General features: G+C 44.3%; 1 protein-coding gene across 4 annotated transcripts in view; it reads left to right on the top strand.

Moving 5' to 3' along the window:
* ATP6V0A4 (ATPase H+ transporting V0 subunit a4) overlaps positions 1-23,602 on the top strand; it is a 72,768-nt gene that overhangs the window by 42,475 nt on the left and 6,691 nt on the right. For all 4 annotated transcript variants that reach the window (XM_087431432.1, XM_087431421.1, XM_087431426.1 and 1 more), the window contains 8 exons: positions 1,488-1,638; positions 2,528-2,667; positions 4,191-4,348; positions 7,970-8,063; positions 11,741-11,859; positions 13,928-14,144; positions 16,948-17,049; positions 21,465-21,593. In XM_087431432.1, coding sequence (XP_087287558.1) covers positions 1,488-1,638; positions 2,528-2,667; positions 4,191-4,348; positions 7,970-8,063; positions 11,741-11,859; positions 13,928-14,144; positions 16,948-17,049; positions 21,465-21,593 — 1,110 coding nt within the window. The remainder of the gene's footprint in view (positions 1-1,487; positions 1,639-2,527; positions 2,668-4,190; positions 4,349-7,969; positions 8,064-11,740; positions 11,860-13,927; positions 14,145-16,947; positions 17,050-21,464; positions 21,594-23,602) is intronic.

The following is a 23,602-nucleotide window of genomic DNA, read 5'->3' as shown; positions in this document are numbered from 1 at the left end:
AGGGGTCGGACTTCTACATGGCTACTTAGAACTATTTCTTCAGTTTCTTCAGTCCTCTGAAATAAAAAAAGTATTTCCCCAGATAGGAGTAGAAGGCCTTATGTGGGTAGGAGATGAGCAGAGAAGTGTAAGAGGATAGCTATCATGATCATCATCACCAATAAGCAAAAAACACTTACTCTTTGCCAGGCATTATGGCAGCTGCTAGGGAACATGTTGAAAAAAAAGGAGGAAGCCACAGCCTTTGCCCTCCAGGAGATCATAATCACACACATGAAAAGATATATAATGATAGAGTAAGAAACTCCTCCACTTGCTGTGTGACCTGGGGAAGTTGCTTAACCTCTCTGTACCTTAGTTTCCTCATCTGTAAAGTGGGGCTTGTGGTGATACCTACCTCATGGTGTTGTTAGGAGGGTTGATGAGCACCCATTTAGCTGGTGGTGCTAAGTCCCACTGAGTGTGCAGGTGGTAAGTGCTGTTGGAGTTTGGAGTGACCAGAAGGTTCCTAGGGAATGAGCCTGGAGAGTTGTTAATACTTGGGTAAGTGAAGAAGAGAGATGGTAGTGTGGAGTTGGCTGATTTCCATGGAGAAGTGGAGGGATGCAGGTGTGAATGGAGGATTAAGTCAATATTGATTATAAGACTACAGAGTTTTGATATCATTCTTTAGAAACTAGGAAGGAATTTGAAAGGAATAGGAAGCCTTTGAAGATTTTTGAGTAGGAGGGTAACAAGACTAAAGTAGTGCTTTTTGTTTGTTTTGTTTTATTGAAAGGATGGCGCTGGCTGGAGTGTAAGGGAAATGAAGGGAAGGAGCTGGGAGGAAGATGGTGAGGCTCAGGGCTAGGCTGGCGGCTGTGGGAATGGACAGAAGAGGCGTGTGAAAGGGGCAGTTAGCACGATTTGGTGATTGATTGAATCAGAAGGGACGAATCTGATGATTCCGAAGTTTCAGGAATCTGGAGAATGGAGAAGGAACAGGGAGGTCTGGGGAGGACCTGGCTTTGGGGCAAGTTGATGAGTTCAATTTTAGGCTCTTGGATTTTGTGGGGTTGCTGAGGCGTGAGAGTGTGAAAGCCCAGGCAGGCAATTAAAAAAGAATTGAAATTTGGGAGAGGGTCTGGGCCATTGGGAAGACAGGGATAAATTAGGAAAATGGATGAGCTCTTGAGGGAGTAAGTGGAGAGAAAGGAAGAATGGAGAGCCTGGAACTGAGGCATAACATGCATTTCCAGGAGCAGGAGAATGGAAATTGCCAGAGAAGCAGGAAGAATTCTACTCTTTTGATAGCTCTCCTGTGAGATAAATTAGATAAGTATTAGGAAAGTATTAACTTTTACAGATGAGATGATGAGTCTCAGAGAGGTCAAGAAATTGTCCCGAGTTCACCCAGTGAGTGATGGCAAGAACTGCCCTGTGATCGCGTGCTGACACCTAGCCCAAGACTCTCTTCCTCACGGTTTTGTCACATGTTCTTTTGGCAGGAACTAAGTGGCTCCTCCATGGCCCCCATCATGACAGCAGTGCAGTCCAAAACAGATCCTCCCACATTTAACAGGACCAATAAGTTCACAGCTGGATTCCAGAATATTGTAGATGCTTATGGCGTGGGCAGTTACCGGGAAATAAACCCAGGTAAAGGGTCTGATGTGTTGCACAACTGAGCAGCTGGAAAGTGAAAATCGGGTAAGCTTTACCCCTGAGGTGACCTAGGAGGTGGACTGCTTAAAACTGTGACATTCCTAAAATCTTACTTGGTTTCCTAATGCCCTGCATTGTCTTCTGTAAATGGTGGTTAGTGAAAGATTTGCTCTTTGTCGGGATTTCCCCTGTTCTCCCTCAAACCGCAGCCTTATCAGGCAGCTGAATTCAGTTCTTATTCCCTTACCAATTCAGTGAAGGTCATCTTTAGCATCTTCACAGTTCTGTAGTTATCGGGTGGGAGAGATGGGGGACACAGAACTTGGAGTCGGAAGGCTGGATTCTTAGTGACCCAAGCTGTGTGATCTTGGTAGCCTGGTTTGTAAAATAAAGGGGTAGACCAGATGCCCTTTAGCCAAGCAGTTCATGGTGCTGTTCTTCTCTAGCTGGAGTCCCAATCTAACTGGTGACGCATTAGGCAGGGGCCTCATGGGTTGAGGGTCCTGTGAGTGAATGCTGGAGGTGTGTGATGCATGTGAAAGGAGGAGAAACAGACAAAAGATGGTGGTGGAAAGAGTATAGAAAGCACTTAGAGATAGAAAACTGGTTTTAAATCCTCTTTAACTTTGTCATCTTGGGCGAGTCACTTAACTGCTCCAAAACTCCGTTAGCTCATCTGTAAAGTGGGGAATAATAATGCCAGCTCATTGGTGAGCTAATGTATGGGGAAGCTAAGCAAATGTCGGGAGTGGGGATGGTGAGGGAAGATAGAATCAGACACAGGGGAACCAGCATCTGGGTCATGGAGCGTGACAGAGAATCTTTGATGAGGGGCCCAGAGGATGTTGGGAGGACTCAGACTATTGGGGTCTCACCTCCGCAGCTCCCTACACCATCATCACCTTCCCCTTCCTGTTTGCTGTGATGTTTGGAGACTGTGGTCACGGAATTGTGATGCTCCTGGCAGCCCTCTGGATGGTCCTTAGTGAGAGACGCTTGCTCTCCCAGAAGACGAATAACGAGGTGGGTGTCCATCAAGTGTCTCGCCTTATTTCCTCGAGGTAATAGTAGAATATTAAAAATGTGTGTGTCGTTTTCACCACGTAAATAACATGTTTTTATGAAATGTAAGGGAAAGACAGTATATGTTCATTGTAAAAACTGGGAAAACACAATAATCTAACTACCTAGAGAAAATCACAATTAGTGTTTTCGTGTATCTTTCCAATTTTTTTCTGTGCTTATACACAAATATATAATTTTCAAAAATTGGGATAAAATACTGCATATTAATTTGTAGCTTCATTTTTTCACTTAAAATATCACAAATATTTTTTCATGGCAGAGCCCTTCTCCCATGATCAGCTCATGATCAGCGTTCTTGTGAAACACTGAGAAATCCTGAATATTGTGTCTTCATTTTTTTGTGTGTGTGTATGAGCAAGATTGGCCCTGAGCTAACATCTGCTGCCAATCTTCCTCTTTTTGCTCAAGGAAGATTGGGCCTGAGCTACCTCTATTTTGTATGTGGGAAGCCACCACAGCATGGCCTGATGAATGGTGTGTAGGTCCACGCGTGGGATCTGACCCTGTGAACACTGGGCCACTGAGGCAGAGAGTGCGAACTCAACCACTACGCCACAGGGCCAGCCCCAGTGTGTCTTCATTTTTACACTTGAAGTTTCCGCACCTTCCGTGAAGTCCCTTCACAGTGTTGTGAAGGTTGAGACAACTCAAGAGTCTGCATTGTTTCAAAGTTAATCAGTTAGCGTCACTTTATGTCCATTGCAACACATTTTACGAAGTGGAAACATGCCTTTAGCTACGTTGTGAATTTTAAGAATATCTGCAATCTTTAATTACAAGTTGACTTAACTAGAGCTAGTGCCGTGATGTCATAGTGAGTTTACCATAAGCAAGGTTAGTGGGAAAATCAACCTATGACCAATGTCGTTTCCCATGACAAGTGTTTTAGCAGATGTGGTTTCCTATAGTAAATATCTGAACTCTCAAAGTTACTCTTGAGCAGTTCTGACAGTGATTGATGTGCATCGTCCAGTATTACTGGAAAGCACTTTTCTCTTCTTAGTGGATGTACTTAGAGACTTAATTTTACCGTGAAGACCTACAATGAGTATAGATTTGACTTGCCGTAAAGTTGAGCAGCCGTGTGAGGCCAGCTCAGTGCTCGTCTCCCAGAGGCACTTGAGACAACAGCCGCCCACTTTCAACTCAGCTTCTGCTTCAGTTGCGTTTTCTAACCAGGGCTGAATGAAAAAAGGTGAGGCTCTGTGGTTTTCCATAATGGCAACTGCCAGTCTAGGACTTCTCTGATTCACCTGTGTGAGCTCAGGAAAATCGTGATGGGTGTGCCCTTTCTATTTGTATTGCTTTCGTGTCTGCCTGGTCCTGTGGCCCCTCTGCAAAGGGCCTGTGTGCCTTGCTGTGGTTGGGCTAGTGGTCTTGGAGACATCCTATAACACGCTTTCTCCCGGGGTCTGGTTCAGATCCCACTGACATCATGCTCTCTGTCTCCCTGAGGCCAGATCTGGAACACCTTCTTCAACGGACGATATCTGATCCTCCTTATGGGCATCTTTTCCATCTACACGGGCTTGATTTACAACGACTGTTTCTCCAAGTCTTTCAACATCTTTGGTTCTTCTTGGAGTGTCCGACCCATGTTCAGAAATGGCACATGGAAGTAAGTTTATAGACAGAGATAGGTCACTCCCTGGCCATCCAGGTGGCCTCAGTGACAGTTTTCATGGCGGGGGGAGTCTACGCCTGGCTCTGCTCAGAGGTGCACCCACAGATTCAACAAAGAATTCTGTTTTATCTGCTGAGTACAAGACCATGTGCCACTTCCTCAGTGGCTGTGCTGGTAACTGTAATGCATGAAAACAGTTTTTAAAACTTCAGCTCAGTTAAGTATATATCATGGAGTGCATACTACGTGCCAGGCGCTATTGTGAAAACAAGCGGTGGAGCAGGTATCGACTGGGCATCATGGTAGCAGTCACGGAAGCAAGGCTTCCTGGAGAAGAAGGCGGCATTTGAAACATGCCTGCCTCTGGCAGGGAACTGAGACAGAGGGGAATTGTGCATCCACACACGTAGGACAGTAGGCTTTGCTTTAAGAAAGGCTGCTGTGGGCGTTGAACTATATAAATGATTGGTTTCTGGTGTTCAAGACCCTAGACTCTCCAGAAGGGCATTTTCTTTGACTGTTCAGAGAAGCTTGATTCAACGTTAAAAGCAAAGGAGGAGATGGTTAGTTTTGCAGTGCTGGTGCTTGGATTTGTCTTGTGGGTGATGGGGTGAGGTGGGCAGGGGTAGGGTGGGGTAGCTGGTGAGGAGATGTGTTGGCTGCAGAGACCACACAAAAGAAAGACCTGGAAGCTCTCTACCTCCCCACAAACCACACCTCCATAGGCATTCCACAATTATTTTATACAGTTAATTGGACAGTCATCAGAATGGAAACACAGCTCTTCAGGAATGGAGACTTTTATGGGGAGGGAGAAAGATTTTCGAGTTTGAGAGATAGGCCAGTTTGATGAATTGGGAGAAAAGAGAAGGGCCCTGGAGGACGGGGGACTGCGAGGGAAACAGTAGAAATTGTGACCACCTCGTGATCTCCGGGGGACCTCTGGCTGCAGGCAGCACCCACCTGAGATACCCATGGAAGTTTCAGGGCTAAGTTGCAAGGCCTAAAAGTCACAGTGATGTTTCCTCACGTCTGTCTGCCCAGCTTCTTCAGGTCAGCTTACGGTTTTTCTCTCATTCTGGAACTTTCAGTTGAAAGTATGACAGGAGAGGACTGAAAAAAAGTGAAGGCAGAGATGTGTAAACGTGTTTGCAACCTCACTTCCCATCTGTTCTCTCCCAAGCATGGCAGGACTCTAAAATTCCTATTTCAGGTACTTCAAGTGTTTTGCTTGCTCACCAAAATCTGTACTAAACATCATTAAATGGGGCTGAGAATAAACAATCTCATCCAAGGATTTTTCAGTTAGAAAACATTCAATCCATGCTGACTTTATGAACTTGAAAGTTTCCCAAGTGCATTCTAAGGACTTGACGCTGATTGAAGACACAGCTGGGCTCAGAGGAACTATGATAGTGTGGGTGGGTGTGTCATGAGAGTTCAATGCATTCCCTTTTAGTTTCTCTGCTGGGTCCAAGTCCCCTGTAGTAGAGGACAGGAATGTTAAACAATAAATAAGTAAATAAAAATGAAGAATAAAACGTTTTCCAGAATTACAGATGGCTATATCTACAGATTTTATTGTTTTTGTTTTGCAATTAGTATCCTGAAGAGGTGCCTAGAAGAACAAAACTATCATAAATTTAAAGATAAATTACTGGGCCGGCCCTGTGGCTTGGTGGTTAAGTGCGCGCGCTGCAATGCTGGTGGCCCGGGTTCGGATCCCGGGTGCGCATCGTGGCACCACTTCTCCGTCCATCCTGAGGCCGAGTCCCACATACAGCAACTAGAAGGATGTGCAGCTATGACATACAACTATCTACTGGGGCTTTGGGGGGAAAAAATAAAAAAATAAATAAAATCTTTAAAAAAAAAAAAAAAAAAAAAAAAAAAAAAATAAAGATAAATTACTTAGTTCTGCTCTTCAGATTTAAACTCATAAGCATGCTATGGACTTTTGAAACGTGTTAAATCAGCATAATTTCACCAAACTAACAACATGAAATCTCATTTACCCTGGAGTGTGATTGGGAAAGGTCCAAGACAACCGGCTTGTTGTCACTTTGCAAACATAGGTCGGAATATTGTTCTTTTATGCACATGCAAATTCTCTCTGCCCCAATTCAAGGCTCTTCGAGGCCAAGCCCAGTCTGAGAGATGCTCTGCCACGTGCCCAGGCATTGATAGTATGAAGCAGAACCTCATTAGCAGTGAGGCAAAAGAAAATTGCAGTCATCCATCAGAGCGGCAAAGGACGCAGCAAGCTGATTTTGGTCACCAGCCACCAGCTAGGTCTTGGGCCTGCCTTCCCTGACAATTGATTAGGGTCACTGTCACAGTGTCCTTCAGCCAAAGACCACCAGAAACAAGCCTGTTGTCACCCAAATTGGGTTTATTGACTCAATGAGGGACATGGCTCACCATTGGGGACTGTGGGCATCTCAGTAAGAGGGTGTTTGAAAGGGCTTAGAGGATTTGGCCTCTGTGACGATGAGGGGGATGCTTGGCCATTTCTGTGGTTTGGACAATGTTTTTATTTTTGCCTGTGTTCAGATATGATTGTGCAATGGTCTTGTTTTGTCTTGATCCGTCATGGTCACAGGGTGGCCTTGTCTGATGTTGGTGTTCTATGAAGTTGTTTATGTTCAACAGCAAACACAGGCTTAGCTCTGGGTGCCAGGCCAGTTCTCTCCCATCAGGGGTGGCTTTTTTCTTTGTCGACACACAAACACATCTCTGCTAATTAAATCCAACCATTTGCACTGAAGCGTGCCATTAGGACAGGGTCTATGTCTGCCATGGCCAGTCAGGGCTGGCTGTTTCCACTGTACATTGAGGGCCTGGTCGGCATGATTGGGCTTCCTCATTCCCCGGCTGCTACCTAATAGCTCCTAGCTCTTCAGTTGCAGGAGGGAGGGTGGGAGTGTATTTCTAGGTAGGCTGTCAAAATTGCCAACACTCTGTTCCTCATCTTTTCAAATGCTCATTCTTAGGCCCCTCCATAGATGTGTGCTCTGGAAAAAAAAAAATTAAATCTTAATGTTCTTATCTCCAGAGGGCTTCCAGAAACAGTAAGAAATTCCTATCCACTGAAGTTTGTGCTTCTGGGCAAAAATGGGACACCGATTTAAAGACACTCAATGGATCACAGCGTTTGAGAGCTAAGTTTCACAGAGATCAGGGCCCGTGTGTGAAAGCCAATTCATTCCTCCAGGATCAGCCCACGTGCTCCCAGGGGAGATTTCCCAGGCTCATTCCTGGGCTGGGATTTATTTCCTAAATGCTCCTTCATCCCTGCCATAACCTCTTTTCTGATGTAGTGTTACTGTTTTTCTTTACTTTACCCCATCAGGCTGAGAGCCCTTGGGAAACTCAGATTGTGAACTCCTTGGGCCACATGGTAATTTCCGCAGCCTCAGCACCTAGGATGATACCTGGCACATAGTAGGTATTGGGTACCCATTCATAGAATAATTGAAGGAGCCAAATTGATGGGTTGCACCAAGAGTTAGGCTTTGATTCCTTGCAAGTTCATGATTCATGGATGACACGTAGTTTTTCCTGCCTCTCGTTGATCCTTGGTTTTGTTTTTGTGTTTTCTTTCTCCCCCTGTAGTAGGCAAGTAATGGAAACGAATCCAGTTTTACAGCTGGACCCAGCCGTTCCAGGAGTGTACTCTGGAAATCCATACCCATTTGGGATTGATCCGGTAATAATGTCTTCTTGGGTTAAATATTTATTATGTAAAATGTCTTGCTGAGGAGATCTCTGGGTAGAGGGGAAGAAAGTGCCGGAACCTGTCAAATCAGCAAACTTATGTTGAGTTAGAATAACATGGACTGGAGGTTTTTGTGACACACTCTGCTGGACTCAAGTAAATGTCCTACCTGCACCCTTTACCCAGCCCCTGCGTCATTTTCCACACAGTTCCCCAAACATCCGCCTCTTTCTCCTTCAGTTATTCCCCTGGGGGTTAATGATTGCCTCTTTAAAGGCCCTTGGTTGCCTGGAAAGTAGGCATATTAGATAAGCTATTTAGCATCCTAATCCAGTTTTCTGCTTTGGCATTTTCTTGCAGTGACTCCCTTTTTCCTAGAAAAGTATGGATTTGCTTTTATTTTTGCTTTATTTTACTGCATAGAATTGATACAAGTTAAAAAAAATGGTGTGTGTTGACTTTTATTTATTTGTTTGTTGCATCTATCTCAATTGGATTTGAGCCAAGTGAAACAAAACTGCTTCCTCGCACAGCCTTCAGATGCAAAGGGTTTTCGAGAAGACTCACGTGCCTATTTGTGTAAAGCCATGCACCCATGATGGCCCAGCGCATATCGCCACCAGGTGGCGGCCCTGTGCTCCATATGAGCATGAATGGTGTAGACCTCAACTTGGCAAATGCTGTCCCTATGTTTCTTTTAAGCTGTTCTTGTGGGAGAGAACCTGAGACTTCAGTTTTAATTGCTGACAAGTGAGAGTAAACAGTACTAGCCCTAAAATTGTACTCTCCCATCTTGTGGGTCATCTCTTCAGTTTTCCTGGGTCCTCCCATTGTCTGCCCACTTCCCCTCCCTTATAAAAACAGAAAGCGTCATCCAGGATTTATTTATACTTGCCACCCAGGGCACTTGCATTCTAAGTTTTATCAAAAGAGATAAAGTCTTTGAAAGCTTGTTTGTAAGCTGCAAAGTGCTAAAAACAAGTGCAAGGTCTTATTTTCGTAGACTGGAAGGCTTTATCCGTGATCCGTGATCCGAGGAATTTCATGATGGCAAGCAGGCAAGGAGGAGTCCAGAGGGGGATGGTTTTAGGGTGTGGTTGACCTTCCTTTGCTTTGAATCTCACTGCTTCTACTGTCCTACTGTCCTCTCTCTTCCCTTCACAGCCACGTCTAATTCATTAGCAGATCCTGTCTGCCTCACAGACAAAGGGTAGTGCATTTCCCATTTCAGAACTGAGTGGTCCAGGGTCCCTACTCTGCATGCAATTTTGTCATCTGCCCAGTAGTTAGAAAAGAAAGGAAAAATGTGAGGGTGAAAGAGAAGATGGGATGTTGAAAATAATTTTTTTCCTAGGAACATTTAGATTTTTGAAAATTTCTGGTCTTTTTATTATAAAATAATAATATGTATGATTAAAAAGCCATATAATACAAAATATTATAAAAAATGAAAAGAAAGGGTTGTCTTTCTTACCTCTCCTGTTCCTGCAATTCTATTCCCCAGAGATAACCTTTGTAACAGAACATTTCTGTGCCTATGTTAGCACTTATGTATATTAATGAAGGTTTGGTTTTTACATAATGTAAATTTCTATAGCTGTGTTTATTGACTGTGTGCAGCATCTATTTGTGAATCAAATCAGAATCAAAACTGAGAGATCTTTCTAAAGGTGTTTGTAAATATTTTATAATAAATGAAACATAGCACAGTAGTTAAAAGCCCACACTTAGGAATCAGACAGCCTATGTTTAAATCTTGGCTTTTCTCTTTCCTTGCTATGTGATTTTGAGCAAGTTAACATCTCTGCGTCTCTGTTTCCTCATCTGTAAAATGGATATAATGGCCCTAACTCATAGGGTTGCTCAGAAGATTAAATGATTTTTACATGAAAACACAGAGAACAGGGTAAATGCTCGATTTGCTATTATATTATTTTTTCCTAGGTGTGTAAGTAACTTAATCTCTCTGAGATTAAGATAAATTCCCTTGGCTGTAAAATGGGAATACTTATGCCCATCTCAGAAGGTTTTTGTTAGAATTAAATGAGATAAATACATTTAAAGAGCTTAGTATATGCCTGGTACCTAACCATGAACAGTTTTAGTTTATCACACTTGGCTGGGTCGGAAGTGTAATGGTAACCCTGCCCTCACCATGTTGAGTGATCCTGCGGGGATTGGCCAACCAGGAGGGCACAGGGAAAAGCAGAGGGTGGAGGGCGGGCCTGGTGCAGCTCAGATGCCAAGGCAGATGGGGAGGGTAGAGGAGGTACCTCTGGTGTCTGGGCTCCTGTCATGGGAGTCCTTTCCTGCACCTTCCCAGCAGCCTCCTTAGTGACTGTCCAGCTGGCAGCACTGAGGACATTGTCAAGAAAATCAGTGAGATGTGGTTCTTGCCTGTGTGTGCATGGGGGAGGGGGCAACGTGATTGCATTGAGGCTGCGTGTAGGTGGACGTTGACTCCTTAACAGAAGCAAAGATGTTTGGAGGAGGAGGATGTTTTAGGAGGGAAGATGAGAAGACCCTTGTGGCTGTGTTACCTTTGAGATGCAGCATGGCACACCCTCCCGACGTGTCTAGCAGGCAGTTTGGGATGTCAGGGGTCAGGGGCAGGAGCAAGGACTCGAATCATTTGCGTAGGGGTGGGAGTGGAGACCACAGGGGCGTTTGAGATTTCTGTGGGGAAGGAGGATGTTAGTGACTGGGGTCATTAACCAGGGAGAGACCCTGACCAGCCCCCTAACCACTCTGAGGTCTTGCTCCGTGTGTCAGGCTCATTTGGGGCAGCCAGGTACATGTGTCCCTCACTCTGCAAGCCTGGAAGCTCTGTTTAAAACAGGGACTGCGTAGAAGGCAAGGACCGTGTCTTACCCACAACGCTAATAAGTATTTGCCACAGGAGTGGCTGCTTGAGAAGGGCCTGGGAAAATGCTTTGTAATGTGAAGTGCTATAGAAATTCAAAGTAAAACGCGGCTTTATTAAGATTGGAGGGCCGGCCCTGTGGCTTAGCGGTTAAGTGCGCGCGCTTCGCTACTGGCGGCCCGGGTTCGGATCCCGGGCGCGCACCGAGGCACCGCTTCTCCAGCCATGCTGAGGCCGTGTCCCATATACAGCAACTGGAAGGGCGTGCAACTATGACGTACAACTATCTACTGGGGCTTTGGGGGGTGGGAAGGAGGAGGATTGGCAATAGATGTTAGCTCAGAGCCAGTCTTCCTCAGCAAAAAGAGGAGGATTAGCATGGATGTTAGCTCAGGGCTGATCTTCCTCACAAAAAAAAAAAAAAAAAAGAAAGGATTGGATAAATTCATGGGCCAGAGAGCTACACCTTTAATGGAACTAAGGCAAGTTTGAGATCGCCATGAGGTTTCAGAATTTCTTTTCATTGAGAACAAGGGAAAAATCGTGTAGGACTTTTCTCCCCAGGTTCCTTCTAGACACTTGGTATTTTACTAATGGTCCTGATGCGTTTATCCTTAGAGTTGCATTTATAAGGGGCTTGGTCCTTTTCCTTTTCTGAGGCTAAAATGCATGCATTAAACTGGACTGAAATGTGGAAATGCTGTTCCCAGAGTAAATTCCGTAAGGGAAATCATGCCAGAGCCCCCGACTCCAATAGAACTTCCAGACTCTGATCACCTGTATTTCTTGTCACTTTCCCATCCAGATTTGGAATGTGGCTTCAAACAAACTAACATTCCTGAACTCCTATAAAATGAAGATGTCGGTTATCCTGGGAATTGTCCAGATGGTTTTCGGCGTTATTCTCAGCCTTTTCAATCACATGTAAGTTTCATGATTAACTTTCTGCCTGTGGTCTGACCACACCGATGATGAGCAGTGACAGAACCGCCAGTCGGGCCCTGCGTCCCTCCGTGTGAGAGCTGCCTTCCCATGGGGCATGCTTTCCTGTGTCGCTTGGCTTGAGCCAGGACAAGCTGGTTTGCCAGAAATGGCAGCTCTGTTTCTCCTCAGCTGAGGCTCCTTAAAGGTGAGTGCACCTGTCACCTCAGAGATATTTGAGGTTCAGAAAGAGATCGGCAAGCCGCAGTGTCTTTTGTCCCTCACCCTGAAGGGCCTCCGTTGGTGCTGTACCAGGCTTAGCTCTCACTGGTGGGCAAATGGGGACGTAAGTACATTTCTGCCAAAGTGCCCTCAGATTCTGAATTCCATTTGGTGTAATTTCTTCCTCCTGGCAGCAGCCTCTCTCTCACTTTTTTGGCTGTTAATGTTGTCCTGTCTATTCCTTTCCTTCTATCAAGATCCACCTCTGGAAAGCTTCTCAAACTTATTTACACTAAAGGTATAAATGTTTGAATATAGTTTCCAATGTGCCCATTCAGAGGCACCTTGTGTGGACATGCAGCTTGTACCTGTAGCTGAAGCCCCACCTGCCCTGTAGTTTAGGAGTAAGTGAGGGCAGCATGGTGCCACAGAAATGGTAAAGGGTTTGGAATCAGAAGTTTAAGTACTGGGTCCAACTATCAATAGCTGTGTGATCATAGACATATTGATTAATGTCTCTGGGATTGTTTTCTTCTATAGAATGGGAATATAGTAGTCAGAATGGGTTAGGTCATTGTGTAGTAACAAACAACCCCCAAGTCTCAGTGGCTCAAGACTGTGACACATGTCCACCATGGGCCCACTGGGGGCTCTGCTACTGTCATCCTCACACTGGGACCCAGGCTGATGGGCATTCACTATCTGGAACACTGCCAGTTGCCATGGCAGAAGGAGAGTTGTCCATTATGCATTGACTCAAGCTTCCACCCCGAAGTGACACCTGCAACTTCTGTTCCCATTTCATTGGCCAGAGCCAGTCACATGGTGACCCCTGACCTGCAAGCCCATAGAAGTATGATTCTACTGGAAAAATCAAAACTATTTCATGAGTGAACTAACGACTGGTACCACTGCCTACCTGAAAGTGCTGTGAAAATTAAATGAGAGAGAATACCGGAAAGTACTTTCTGGACTAGACTATAATTGCCATCATTATGTGTCAGGCTGGCCTCACCTCTCTCTAGTAATGCTGTTTTATTGTGGGATCTCCTTTTTCCCTCATATGACTCTTGCAATTAACAAAGGGAGTGGGGGCCCTGTCTGACATTTTAGCTTGGGGGCCCCAACTTAGCCTTGTGGGACTCTCTCTGTACCTTAAAGCAGGAGTTGGCTGACGTTCTCTGTAAAAGGCCAGAGAGTAAATATTTTAGGCTTTGCAGGCCACATGGTCTCTGTCACAACCACTCCACTCTGGTGCTGTAAAGGGAAAGCTGCCATAGACGTATGTAAACGGATGCTTGTGACTATGTTCCAATAAAACTTTATTTATGAAGACCGAAATTTGAATTTCATATAATTTTCATGTGTCATAAAATATTATTCTTCTTTTGATTTTTTTTGCCAACCATTAAAAAATGTAAAAACCATTTTTAACTTACAGGCTGTACAAAAACAGGAGATGAGCTCAATTTGGCCTGCAGGCCATAGTTTGCCGACGCCTGTCTTAGGGCATTCTTAGGAGAAAGCTGCCAAGTCGCTCTTGTATATCTTTGTGCCTTTGAATGTGCTGATGTGAGTTAGGTCTGCATGTGAAGCTGTGGCCAGATCACCAGCTCTCTACGTGGACATGATCTTTGCTTCAGACTTACCTTGTAACCCTGGTTCTCTCTGAATCTTTTCTGCAAAAGCACTTTCCTTTCTCTTCTTTTCCATCCATGCATGATTGCTGCTTGCCAGGGTAGTGGATGCAGTGTTCAAAAAATGACCATCTTGTGCCTTGGGGAGTATCATTAGTTACTGATATTCCCTCGGTGTTCTATCTTGTATGCGTGTGTTTTTTCCACCCCAGATACTTCAGAAAAACTCTCAACATCATTCTGCAATTTATCCCGGAGATGATTTTTATCCTGTGTCTGTTTGGATACTTGGTTTTCATGATCATTTTCAAATGGTGCCACTTTGATGTCCATGTGTCCCAACATGCCCCAAGCATCCTCATCCACTTCATCAACATGTTTCTGTTTAACTACAACGACCCTTCCAATGCACCCCTGTACAAACGTCAGGTATTTATGGTATTTTTCTTCTTTTATGCATGTGATTATGTCAAATCTCTCTCATACTCTTGAGTATTTCAGAGAGTGGTTATTTGCAAGACTGAACCATCTTAGCACCTAGTCAAGGGTGTTAGGGTCTTTAAATTTCAGAAAGCTTCTATTAGATGAGTGTACAGGTGTGGAGGGCAGTGTGTTGGTGTAGCTCCAGCCATTCCTATTTGGGTAGTATGTACATGAGAGACGTTACTGCTATGGGGTTGAAAATTGGCTTGTACATTGTCTGTGAAGAAAGAATAAAATATTTTTTCAAATTGATTGGCTGGAAACTGTAAATGCTCTAAATGGCACCTTACAATTTAATACAGTCATGCATTGCTTAACGATGGGATATGTTCTAAGAAATTTGTTGTTAGGTGATTTCATCATTGTGTGAACATCATAGAGTGTACTTACACAAACCTAGGTGTTATAGAGCTTACTACACACCTAGGCTATATGGTACTTGTCTTATGGGACCACTGTCGTATATGCAGTCTGTTGTTGACCAAAACATTGTTATGTGGTGCATGACTATAATCTTTTATTCTAAAAGTAAACTCTAGTTAAGGTTCACAAGAAAGAAAATTGAAATAGAGTCAAGAAGAGGAATCCTTCTGTTCACATGTGTAGTGGGTTACTGGAAAACTATGAACCAAACTCATGCTCTCCTATGAGCTTCCATGGCTAGTTGGAGATGCTTTTTTTCTTTTGGCTCTTCTTCATGGACAATACCTCCCAACAATTGGCCCTTATTGCCATTCTGATTTCTTCCATTTCTAGTAATTCATTATCAACTTAGCAATTCAGCCGCATTATCAACTTAATATTTTATTTTTAAAAAGTATAAACGTCTCATGGGAGCTGGATATGAAAATAACTCAGTAAATAATTCTTTGGTAACACAAATGATTCTTCTCTGGCCTCTGCCAATGATTAACCTGATAACATTGCTTGAAGGTAGAATTTCACTAAGGAGAACCCACTTACATAGGTTCTGATTCCTCTGGATCCAGCTCCAGGGCTAGTTTCCCAATGCCAGGTGGCCCTGGGGTACACCTGTTGCCTGCCCGTGATTGCTCATCCTGGGTGTCCTAGTTCAAGCCATGCTCCTCCTATGGCCATGCACGTCCTCATGAGTTTGATTCCTAGTTGTGTTCTCCTCCCCTACAGAAGCAGCAAATACTGAGAAACAATGCCTTATGACAGGGCATTTTTATGAAAAATAAGGAATGATTTTAGATAATAATCAGAGAATACATACACCTCTGAAAACTCTTTTGTGGTATCCCACCCCTTCCTGTCGTAGCGGCTTTTTTGTTATACATCAGTGGTAACCTTAAATCACCCCCAGACTGTTAGCTTTAAATGAGTGTACTTGGAAGGTTCATTTACTCAATGCTGGAGTCTAAATGAGAGTTTACCTGGATTTCCCAAACAAGTCTCTTTTAGGCAAAGGACTCAGATTCACCAAATATTTAATGTGCTAACTCCTTTCATAAAGACTAATGTCCTCACTTAGTCTGGAATATACACTGAGCATTGCACAGTGAATGGCTTTTCCATTCAAAAACATTATTGGGAGTTGGCTCCCAATAATGATGGGGAAAAGCTTTGTATGAAAATGTACAAACGGCAGTGAGGTAGCTTCGTGCACAGGGAACTAGGACCCACAAGAGCGGTGTGTGGTCACATGGTTCCCATCCTTCTTTTGAGCATTTAAGAGTGGAGGAGGGTAGAAATGAGCAGATAAGGTGTTCCCACTGTTATCAGGGTAAATCTTATTACAATTGGGATAATAAGTCGTCTCCTGGCGTTCCCTGAGAGCTCGGCCAGCACAGTTGAAGAAATGTGCAGGCTCAAAAAGCGTTTTTCCTTTTACTCCACGCACTCAGTTTTCATTCCTTTTCAATGGCTGTGACCAAGCCTTCCAAGTCTTCCTGGTTCTTTTGACAATAGCAGCTCTGGGTCACTCCTCAAAAGTGGTGACTAGGGAGTGTATAAAAAAGGAGGTGGGAGCATAAGGATGTGAAAGGAAATATGTAACAGAAAGATAAAATAGACCAACTCCTGGGTTTCAACCGAGGCTTAAAGGCCATAGATGCCTCATTCCAAAGTGAATTGTGAGAGAGAGACAGCGAAAGAGAGTTCAAAATAGATACCCCAGAACCTGGGGGGTCACTCACCCACAATGAGAGTATGCAAGTCAGGTGGAGATTGCGAGGAACTTTTTCTTTTTGAAAAAGAGAGAGAGCAAGAGAACTCAGATAATTACCTCGTACTGGAAATATAGAATTCCTGACTGAGATAATGTCTGTGATTAAAGTGACCCAAGGATTTTGGTTGCTAGAGTGGCCAGTGAAGTTGTGAGACCTGCCACACTCTTCATCCAGAGTCAGGGGCTAACTGTTCCCATGGAAGAGAGTTAAAGGGATGGGGACGAATGGAGTTGTCCTCATGATGTGTCTCAGGAGCACTTCCTGTTCAAATGACTGGTTACATATGGTACGTGCGTACAATGAGGGGCTACTAGAGAGTAAGGGATAAAGAGAGTGCGTTTCCAGTGCCCACCCTGTGTTGACATGGGGCACCACTGGACCGACATTTCTCCGTCTGCAGTAGGAATATTCTAAGATGTGAAGGTCAGGAGATTCACTGAAATGCTGTAGATCTCATCAAGTACAAATGGAATGACCCATATTTATCATTTTTATCATGTAAAGTATGCTGTGTGGTCACCTTAGAATGATAGAACCTTACCTTTTTGGTCTTGCAGCAAGAAGTCCAAAGTTTCTTTGTTATTATGGCTTTGATTTCTGTGCCATGGATGCTTCTGATTAAGCCGTTTATTCTTAGAGCCAAACATCGGCAATCTCAGGTAAGGGCCATTCATTTCAAGTTACTCGCTGTGGGTAGGAGTGTGGGTTTCTTGGAAATAGAATGTGGGGTTTAGAGAGAACGCAGGGCATATAGGGCCTGAAGGACAGTGGTGAGGTGAGGGACGGGCCCACCCCAGATGTTTCCTTCTGTAGAGTTCCACTTCTCTGCGCCTTCTCATTTCCAGCATAATCTTCTATTAAGGGCAAGCATCTTATGCCTTGGAAACTTTGCTTGGGGTGTGTGTGTGTGTGTGTGTGTGTGTGTGTGTGTGTGTGTGTGCCGAGTGTAGCGGTAGTTAATGACTTATAAGGGTCTGAATGTGGTTGTTTTAGTAGGGGAAAATAAGAGATTTTTAAAGATATTTTAATTTTGTTGATGGATATTGAAAGTTATTTTCATCAGAATTCTAAAGTTGTGAGCTTTTACTATGGTATGTTACAAATTGTGTGAGAGAACTGAAATAGTAAACAAATTAAAATAAGTCAATTCTTATTTACCTGTGATTTTTCCCGTATTGCCCAACACCGGTTTCAGCCCACTTCCTCCTTTTGTCTAAACTGCCCCTGAGCCTCAGATTTACTCAGGGAGTGAGGAAGAGTTTATTATCATTCTAAATCAAATAGGATTTGGGAAGATTAACCTTCTAGGGACATCAGAGTCCAGAAATGACGCACAAGCGCTGTTTGAGATTCTCAGTCTCTGCTTTCCTCCGTTAGTGCAGAAGGTTAAGTGGATTGTGCTGATATCGCGTATGTTTTAAATGGTTGTAGATATTTTCAGATAAATTCCTTTTTCTCTAAAATCTTTGTTGGATGTTGACCTGGCTGGCGGTAGAGTCGGGGACCTGGAGATGATGGGGCTGGAGTTCAGGAGCTTCGTCCCTAGGTGGCGCCCTCTTTCTATATCGCCAGCTTCTCCCACTATCTAGTTCCTGCCAGTCTTGACTAGTTCGAAGCCTGTCGGATAAATATGATTTATGTGGAATATAAATAAACAGGAAGGCAAAGAATGCTTGTTTATTGTTTGGCTAATTGGTGAGAGGCCAAGATGGTAAAGGTGATTGAGGAGGAGGGTTGTCCAAACAGGTGACCAGATGTCTTAAAGGAAGGTGGCAAATACCTGTTTGTAGAATAGATGCAGTTCTCTTTCCTAGAAACTCAACCTGTCCATGGGTCAAGGGCTGGTTTACTGCTGGCTCACCTGAGTCCCAGGACTCTGAAACAATGGCTTGTCTTACTCTTTGCTCTACAAAAGCTGTTTAAATAGTTGCTGCTGATCTCAAGGTGGTGGATTTCTCCCTTTTCCCTAAGGGTGATTTGTACAATAGGGAAGGAAGGAGAGAGGTTTTTCTTAGTCTGCCATCTTAGGTGGTACCTCCTAAACTGACTCTGGGTGACACGAGCTCCCCAAGACCGCTTGGAGGCCTGTCTCCTTGGCCCTTGGGGTGTATGGCTGTTGATTGGTTCCTTAAGCTGCTGGTTAGGGTTCTGGTGGTCCTTTTTCACGTTAGAAATGTTTCCTACCACCTCCATCCAAGAAATAATTCTATAATGGTGTTATTTGGCCCCCTCCCAATTCCCCCATGAAACCTGAAGAAGGCCTAATACGCAGAGATCATAAATAAATTAGTTCTGATAGGCCTCAGGGGATATGAGCAGAGATCCCATCCACTCAGTCTCCTCTATGACCCTATAACCCAAGGTCCCTGCAGAACGTGGTTTGGAAACATGTTCACTAGAGGGCCCCGTGGCGTATGCCCCAGGGGTCGTCTGTGAGTACACATCTTCTTCCTGGGACTGCTTGGGCCTCCCACAGTCTGCTTCCCCTTCTGACTTGCTGCCGTGGACCCAGGTCTCCTCTTACTCCTGTATCTCAGGTCACAGTGGAGTAACTTTGCATTCCTATTTAAAATCTTTACATTTGCATGTGCATTTTTTATGGTAAAGTTTACTGAAGTGTAACATACATACTGGAAAAGGCACAGATGATAGGGCACAGATTAGTAAAGTATCACAACACGACCACTTCGTGTGACTAGCACTCAGATCAAGACACATGACACCATCAGACCCACAAGTCCCTTTGTGCCTCCTTCCTGTCACTCTCACCCCAAGAACAACCATTGTCCTGACTTCTAGCACATACGTTAGTTTTGCCTGTTCTTGAACTTTATGTAAATAGAATCATACAGTACACCTTCTTTGGATCTGGCTTCCTTCAGCCAACGTCATATTTGAGGGGGGTGTGTATGTGTATGTGTGTGTGTGTGATTGCTATATAGTATTGCCTTGCGTGAATACACCACAATTTTTTAATCCATTCATATATTGATAGTTATTTGGCTTGTCTCCAGTTTTAGTAATTACAGATAGTGCTGCTATAAATACCCTTGTGTGTGTCTTTTGGCACATGTGTTTCTAGAAAGTTGCTAGTAACTTTAGCTAGTAATTTAAAATTGATTTGCTATCATATTTCACCAGGCACACAATCAAGCATTGTGGAATGATTAGTTCAGTAAGAGGAGAAGATAGGCATGAGGATTCATAAAGTCTGGTATCACGCTTCTGCAAAATTATTCATGTTCATTTTAAACAATTTCAAGATAATGACCAGAAAAGGCTAGAATTTAGGGATGGAAATGGAGAAACTGTCTTCCATTTCTTCTTTGGTATTTTCCTCCTTAAGTTGACAGGGAGAGAAAAATAGGATTTTAAGATGACAAAGTAATGTCAACTTGAGCCACATCCCTTACCATGTTGGCAAGGAACCATGCGGAAAAGGGGAAAGTCTTACTCAGAGCCCCCTCTTGGTACCGAGTACCCTGGAATTCCTGTCCAGGTGGACTCAAGCCCACTTCTGGGTCCTCCAAAGGGCCAGCCACACTCACTGGCGTGGGTACCACTAGACGCTGGCTTGGCCATGGGGCGGCTCTTTGTGGGGAGTTGGGGTGGAGCGTGGACATTGTGGGTCGGAGTGTCCACACATGTGCACACTGGGCCCTCGTGCTGTGGGATGAAACCAGAGGTGAGAAGGAAAGAGTGGCATGCCATGGTCCAGGCCAGCTCTCCTGTGCTGCACATCCTGGCATGAGACTCTGAATTTGAACCTGGCTTTCCAAGTTCTCATGAGTATTTATTTATCAAGATAGGAGGCTAGAATATATTTTATGTAGGATTTTGTTGGCTTGATTTATAACTTTTAAATATTTAAACATATGGCATTTGGACTTCCATTTTTACCTTTCCCAAGGGCCCTGCAAATATTAAGTGCAGACCTGCTAAAGAAAGAAAAGTAAAGGTACTTTAATGCCTAGTTTGCAGTACCCCACCCGTGAAATCATCCTAGGAAAAACTCTGGATGTGGGACATTAAGTTTCAGTGACTTGAACGAAATAGTCTGTTCAAACTCAGGGATAAAACCAGGCCAAATTAAATGGTGACTACACCTAGATTTTTTTTCCTTGCATTTTTTCTTAGCTATTTTTATAAAGGTAAAACTTCTTTTTTATTATGTTTTTATTTCTAAAGGTATATTTGTGTTGGAAAAGTCATTGTCTTGGTCCATTTGGGCTGCTATAACAAAATACCATAGACTGGGTGGCTTATAAACAACAGAAATGTAGTGCTCCCAGTTCTGGAGGCTGGAAGTCCCAGATCAAGGCTCCAGTGTGCTCACCTGGTGAGAGCCCTCCTGCTCGTGCATAGCTGGCACGTTCTCGCTATGCCCTCACATGGTGGAAGGGACGAGGGGGCTCTCTAGAGCCTCTTTTATAAAGGCACTAATCCCTTTCTTGAGGGCTCCACCCTCATGACCTAAGCACATCCCAGAGGCCCCACCTTCTAATACTATCATTTTGGGGGGTTAGGATTTCAACATATGGATTTTGGGGTGACACAAACTTTCAGACCATAGCAGTTATTAATCTCTCTTAGTTAACTTTGCCCATAGAAATTTGGTTGTTCAGGTCACAAAGCTATGTTGTCGAAGGTACGTTGACAATTTTATGACAGTGCGTATTTTTTTTAACAATAGAAACGCACTGTTGTACATGCATTCGTTTACTGTAAAGACTGTGATTAATGTGGCACCTTCTAGAGCAGCATGGAGAAAAGCATGTACTCTCTCAGACTGCCTGGGTTTGAATCCTCCTCTGCCACTAACTAGCCTTGCCAACTGTATGATCTTGAGCACATTTCTTAACCTTTCTGTGCTGTAGTTTACTTCTCTGTAAAATGGGGTGAAAATTGTGCTTACATAAAAAGATTGTTATAAAGGCTAATGGAGATAAGACAGAGTTTGGAACAGTGTCTGGTACGTGGCAAAAATTTAATGAGAGCCTTTATTTCATATGGAATTGTTGTAATTCTAATTCTAAGGATGAATTTAGTGCTTCATTTCCGTGCTTGTTGACAGTTGCAGGCATCCATGATCCAACAAGATGCTGCCAAGGACCTGGAAGGTGGCAACTCCATCCCTTCCGTGAGCTCTGGTCAGGGGGCTTCTGCAGGTGCCCCCGGGTCTAAGGACGACCATGAAGAAGAGGTATTTGGGATTTCCCAGTTTGTACAGATTCTAGAAGGGGATCTAGTCAGGGGTGATAGTCAAGTATTTAACAGCCAGTGGGGCGTGGGCACGGGCCCATCAGAATGGACTTAGACAGTAGAGCTGGGAGGGTCGGGAGGACCCTGCTGGTGGCAGCCCTGTAATTGGCGAGTCATGGGAACTTGGAGAGGTCCCAGGGGAGGGAAAGTGTCTATGAGGGTCAGAACAACTATTTACCAATCTGGGAGTATTTTAATATTTTAGCTCAGGTGCTTCTATATCTGTGCATATGAGGTGACTATCAGATCTAGTGACATAAAATGTCCTAAATGTTACTCAGGCCTCCTTGGCTCAGAACCATGCCCCTGGGAGTCAGCTACATTTATTATGAGCTTTCCCATCAGTGTCCCTCAAACCATGAGAGCAGAGTCCAAATCTAGCCCTAGTATTGAAGCAAAAAGTGGATTACTTATACTCAGCGCTCCTCTCCAACATACGCACGCACAGCTACCATCGCCTCCTCCTGCCTCAACCCTGACTCTGTCTCAACTTTGTTGACTTATCGCTGTAACATTATCTGCCTCCCCTGTGAATTCAGGAATTGTTTTGTTTCCTGCTCCCTCCTTGCTCCTTCTGTCTGAGGGCAGCCACTCCCCACTCAGGAATGTGCCACGTTTTCCCGGAGGGAGGCAGCTGGCTGTTTTTATCCATGATTGAAGTCACCCACAGTCCTGAACTGGCTGGGGGTTTTAACTGGAACTCTGTTCTAGTTCTGGAGTGGGGACAGGGTTACTGTGAGGCCTAAGGGATGCTGTAAGTAGCTCCATTTGTGGTGTTAATTACTAAAAAAGAAAAATTCATTTGCACTAATGGATGGTCAATTAGAATTAATGAAAAATCTGGGTCATGGAAAATTTTTCCAACAAGATTCCAGGTACAGAGAATAACTCATATTCATGGCTATTGATATTACTAAGTCTGTTGGACCTGCTAGAATGTTTTAGAATTCAACCCACATGTGTTCTGACTCATCAAGTCCCAGCCTTTCCAGTCCAGCCTTCCTTATCTGTTCTTTTCATGGCTTCGATATATATCCAGTCAATTTTCACTTGCTACCTGCGCCATGAACTGGCTGCCCTTGTTTGGGCAACTTCAGGCTCCGTTTGTAGGCTCCTTCTCCCAGGTATGCGTGGGTCTCCTATCGAAGACAAACACAGGCTTGACTCTGCTTCCCCCTCAAAGTTCTCTCCCACCTCTCTCCTCACCAGGAATTAGCCAAACTCAAGGTTAAGGCACAGTTCTTCAGAAGGCCAAGTTTGCCCAAGACTTCTGATACTAGCTACAAGTTTGGGAGCCCCCAGGACCACCCTCACTTCAGACCAGCAGGTTACAAATTCAGTTCCGTCTAAAACTTTAGACTCCCTCAGATTCAATAATTCATAGAACGATTCACAGAACTCAGGAAAGTGCTACATTTACATTTACAGTTTTGTCATAGCAAAAGTGAAAAAATCAGGACCAGCCAGAGGAAGAGGAACATAGGCAGAATCTGACACTGCGAGGGTTGCAAATGAGAAGCTTCTGTGTCCTCAGGAATGCATTACTCTCCTAGCATCGACCTGTGGCACTATGCGCATGGTGTAGCCTGCCAGGAAGCTCACCTGAGCTTCAGTGTCCACAGTTTTATTGGGGTTTCACCATGTAGGCATGATTGATTGAGTGCAACCCAGGTGGTTGTTCTCAATCTCCAGGTCCCTCTCCTCCCCTCCCTGGGGATTGGGCTGATAACACATGGCTCCAAGTCTCAACTCTCTAACCACGTGGTTGGCCTTTCTGGTGTGGTGGGCCCCACATAAACTATCAGATGTGCTCCCAGGGGCTCACTATGAATAAGAAAGACATTTCTTCCACTGGGGAAATGCCAAGGGTTAGAGGTTGCCTTCTAGGAGCCAGGACGAAGCCAGACCTCTCTTTGCATGAGGTTAATTCTTCCTTTACCTTGACTCTCT

The sequence above is a fragment of the Ceratotherium simum genome, chromosome 1 (genome assembly GCF_057802395.1).
Source record: "Ceratotherium simum simum isolate JZ-2026a chromosome 1, ASM5780239v1, whole genome shotgun sequence".
NCBI classification, from domain to species: domain Eukaryota; kingdom Metazoa; phylum Chordata; class Mammalia; order Perissodactyla; family Rhinocerotidae; genus Ceratotherium; species Ceratotherium simum.
This window is presented reverse-complemented; position numbering and strand designations above follow the sequence as displayed.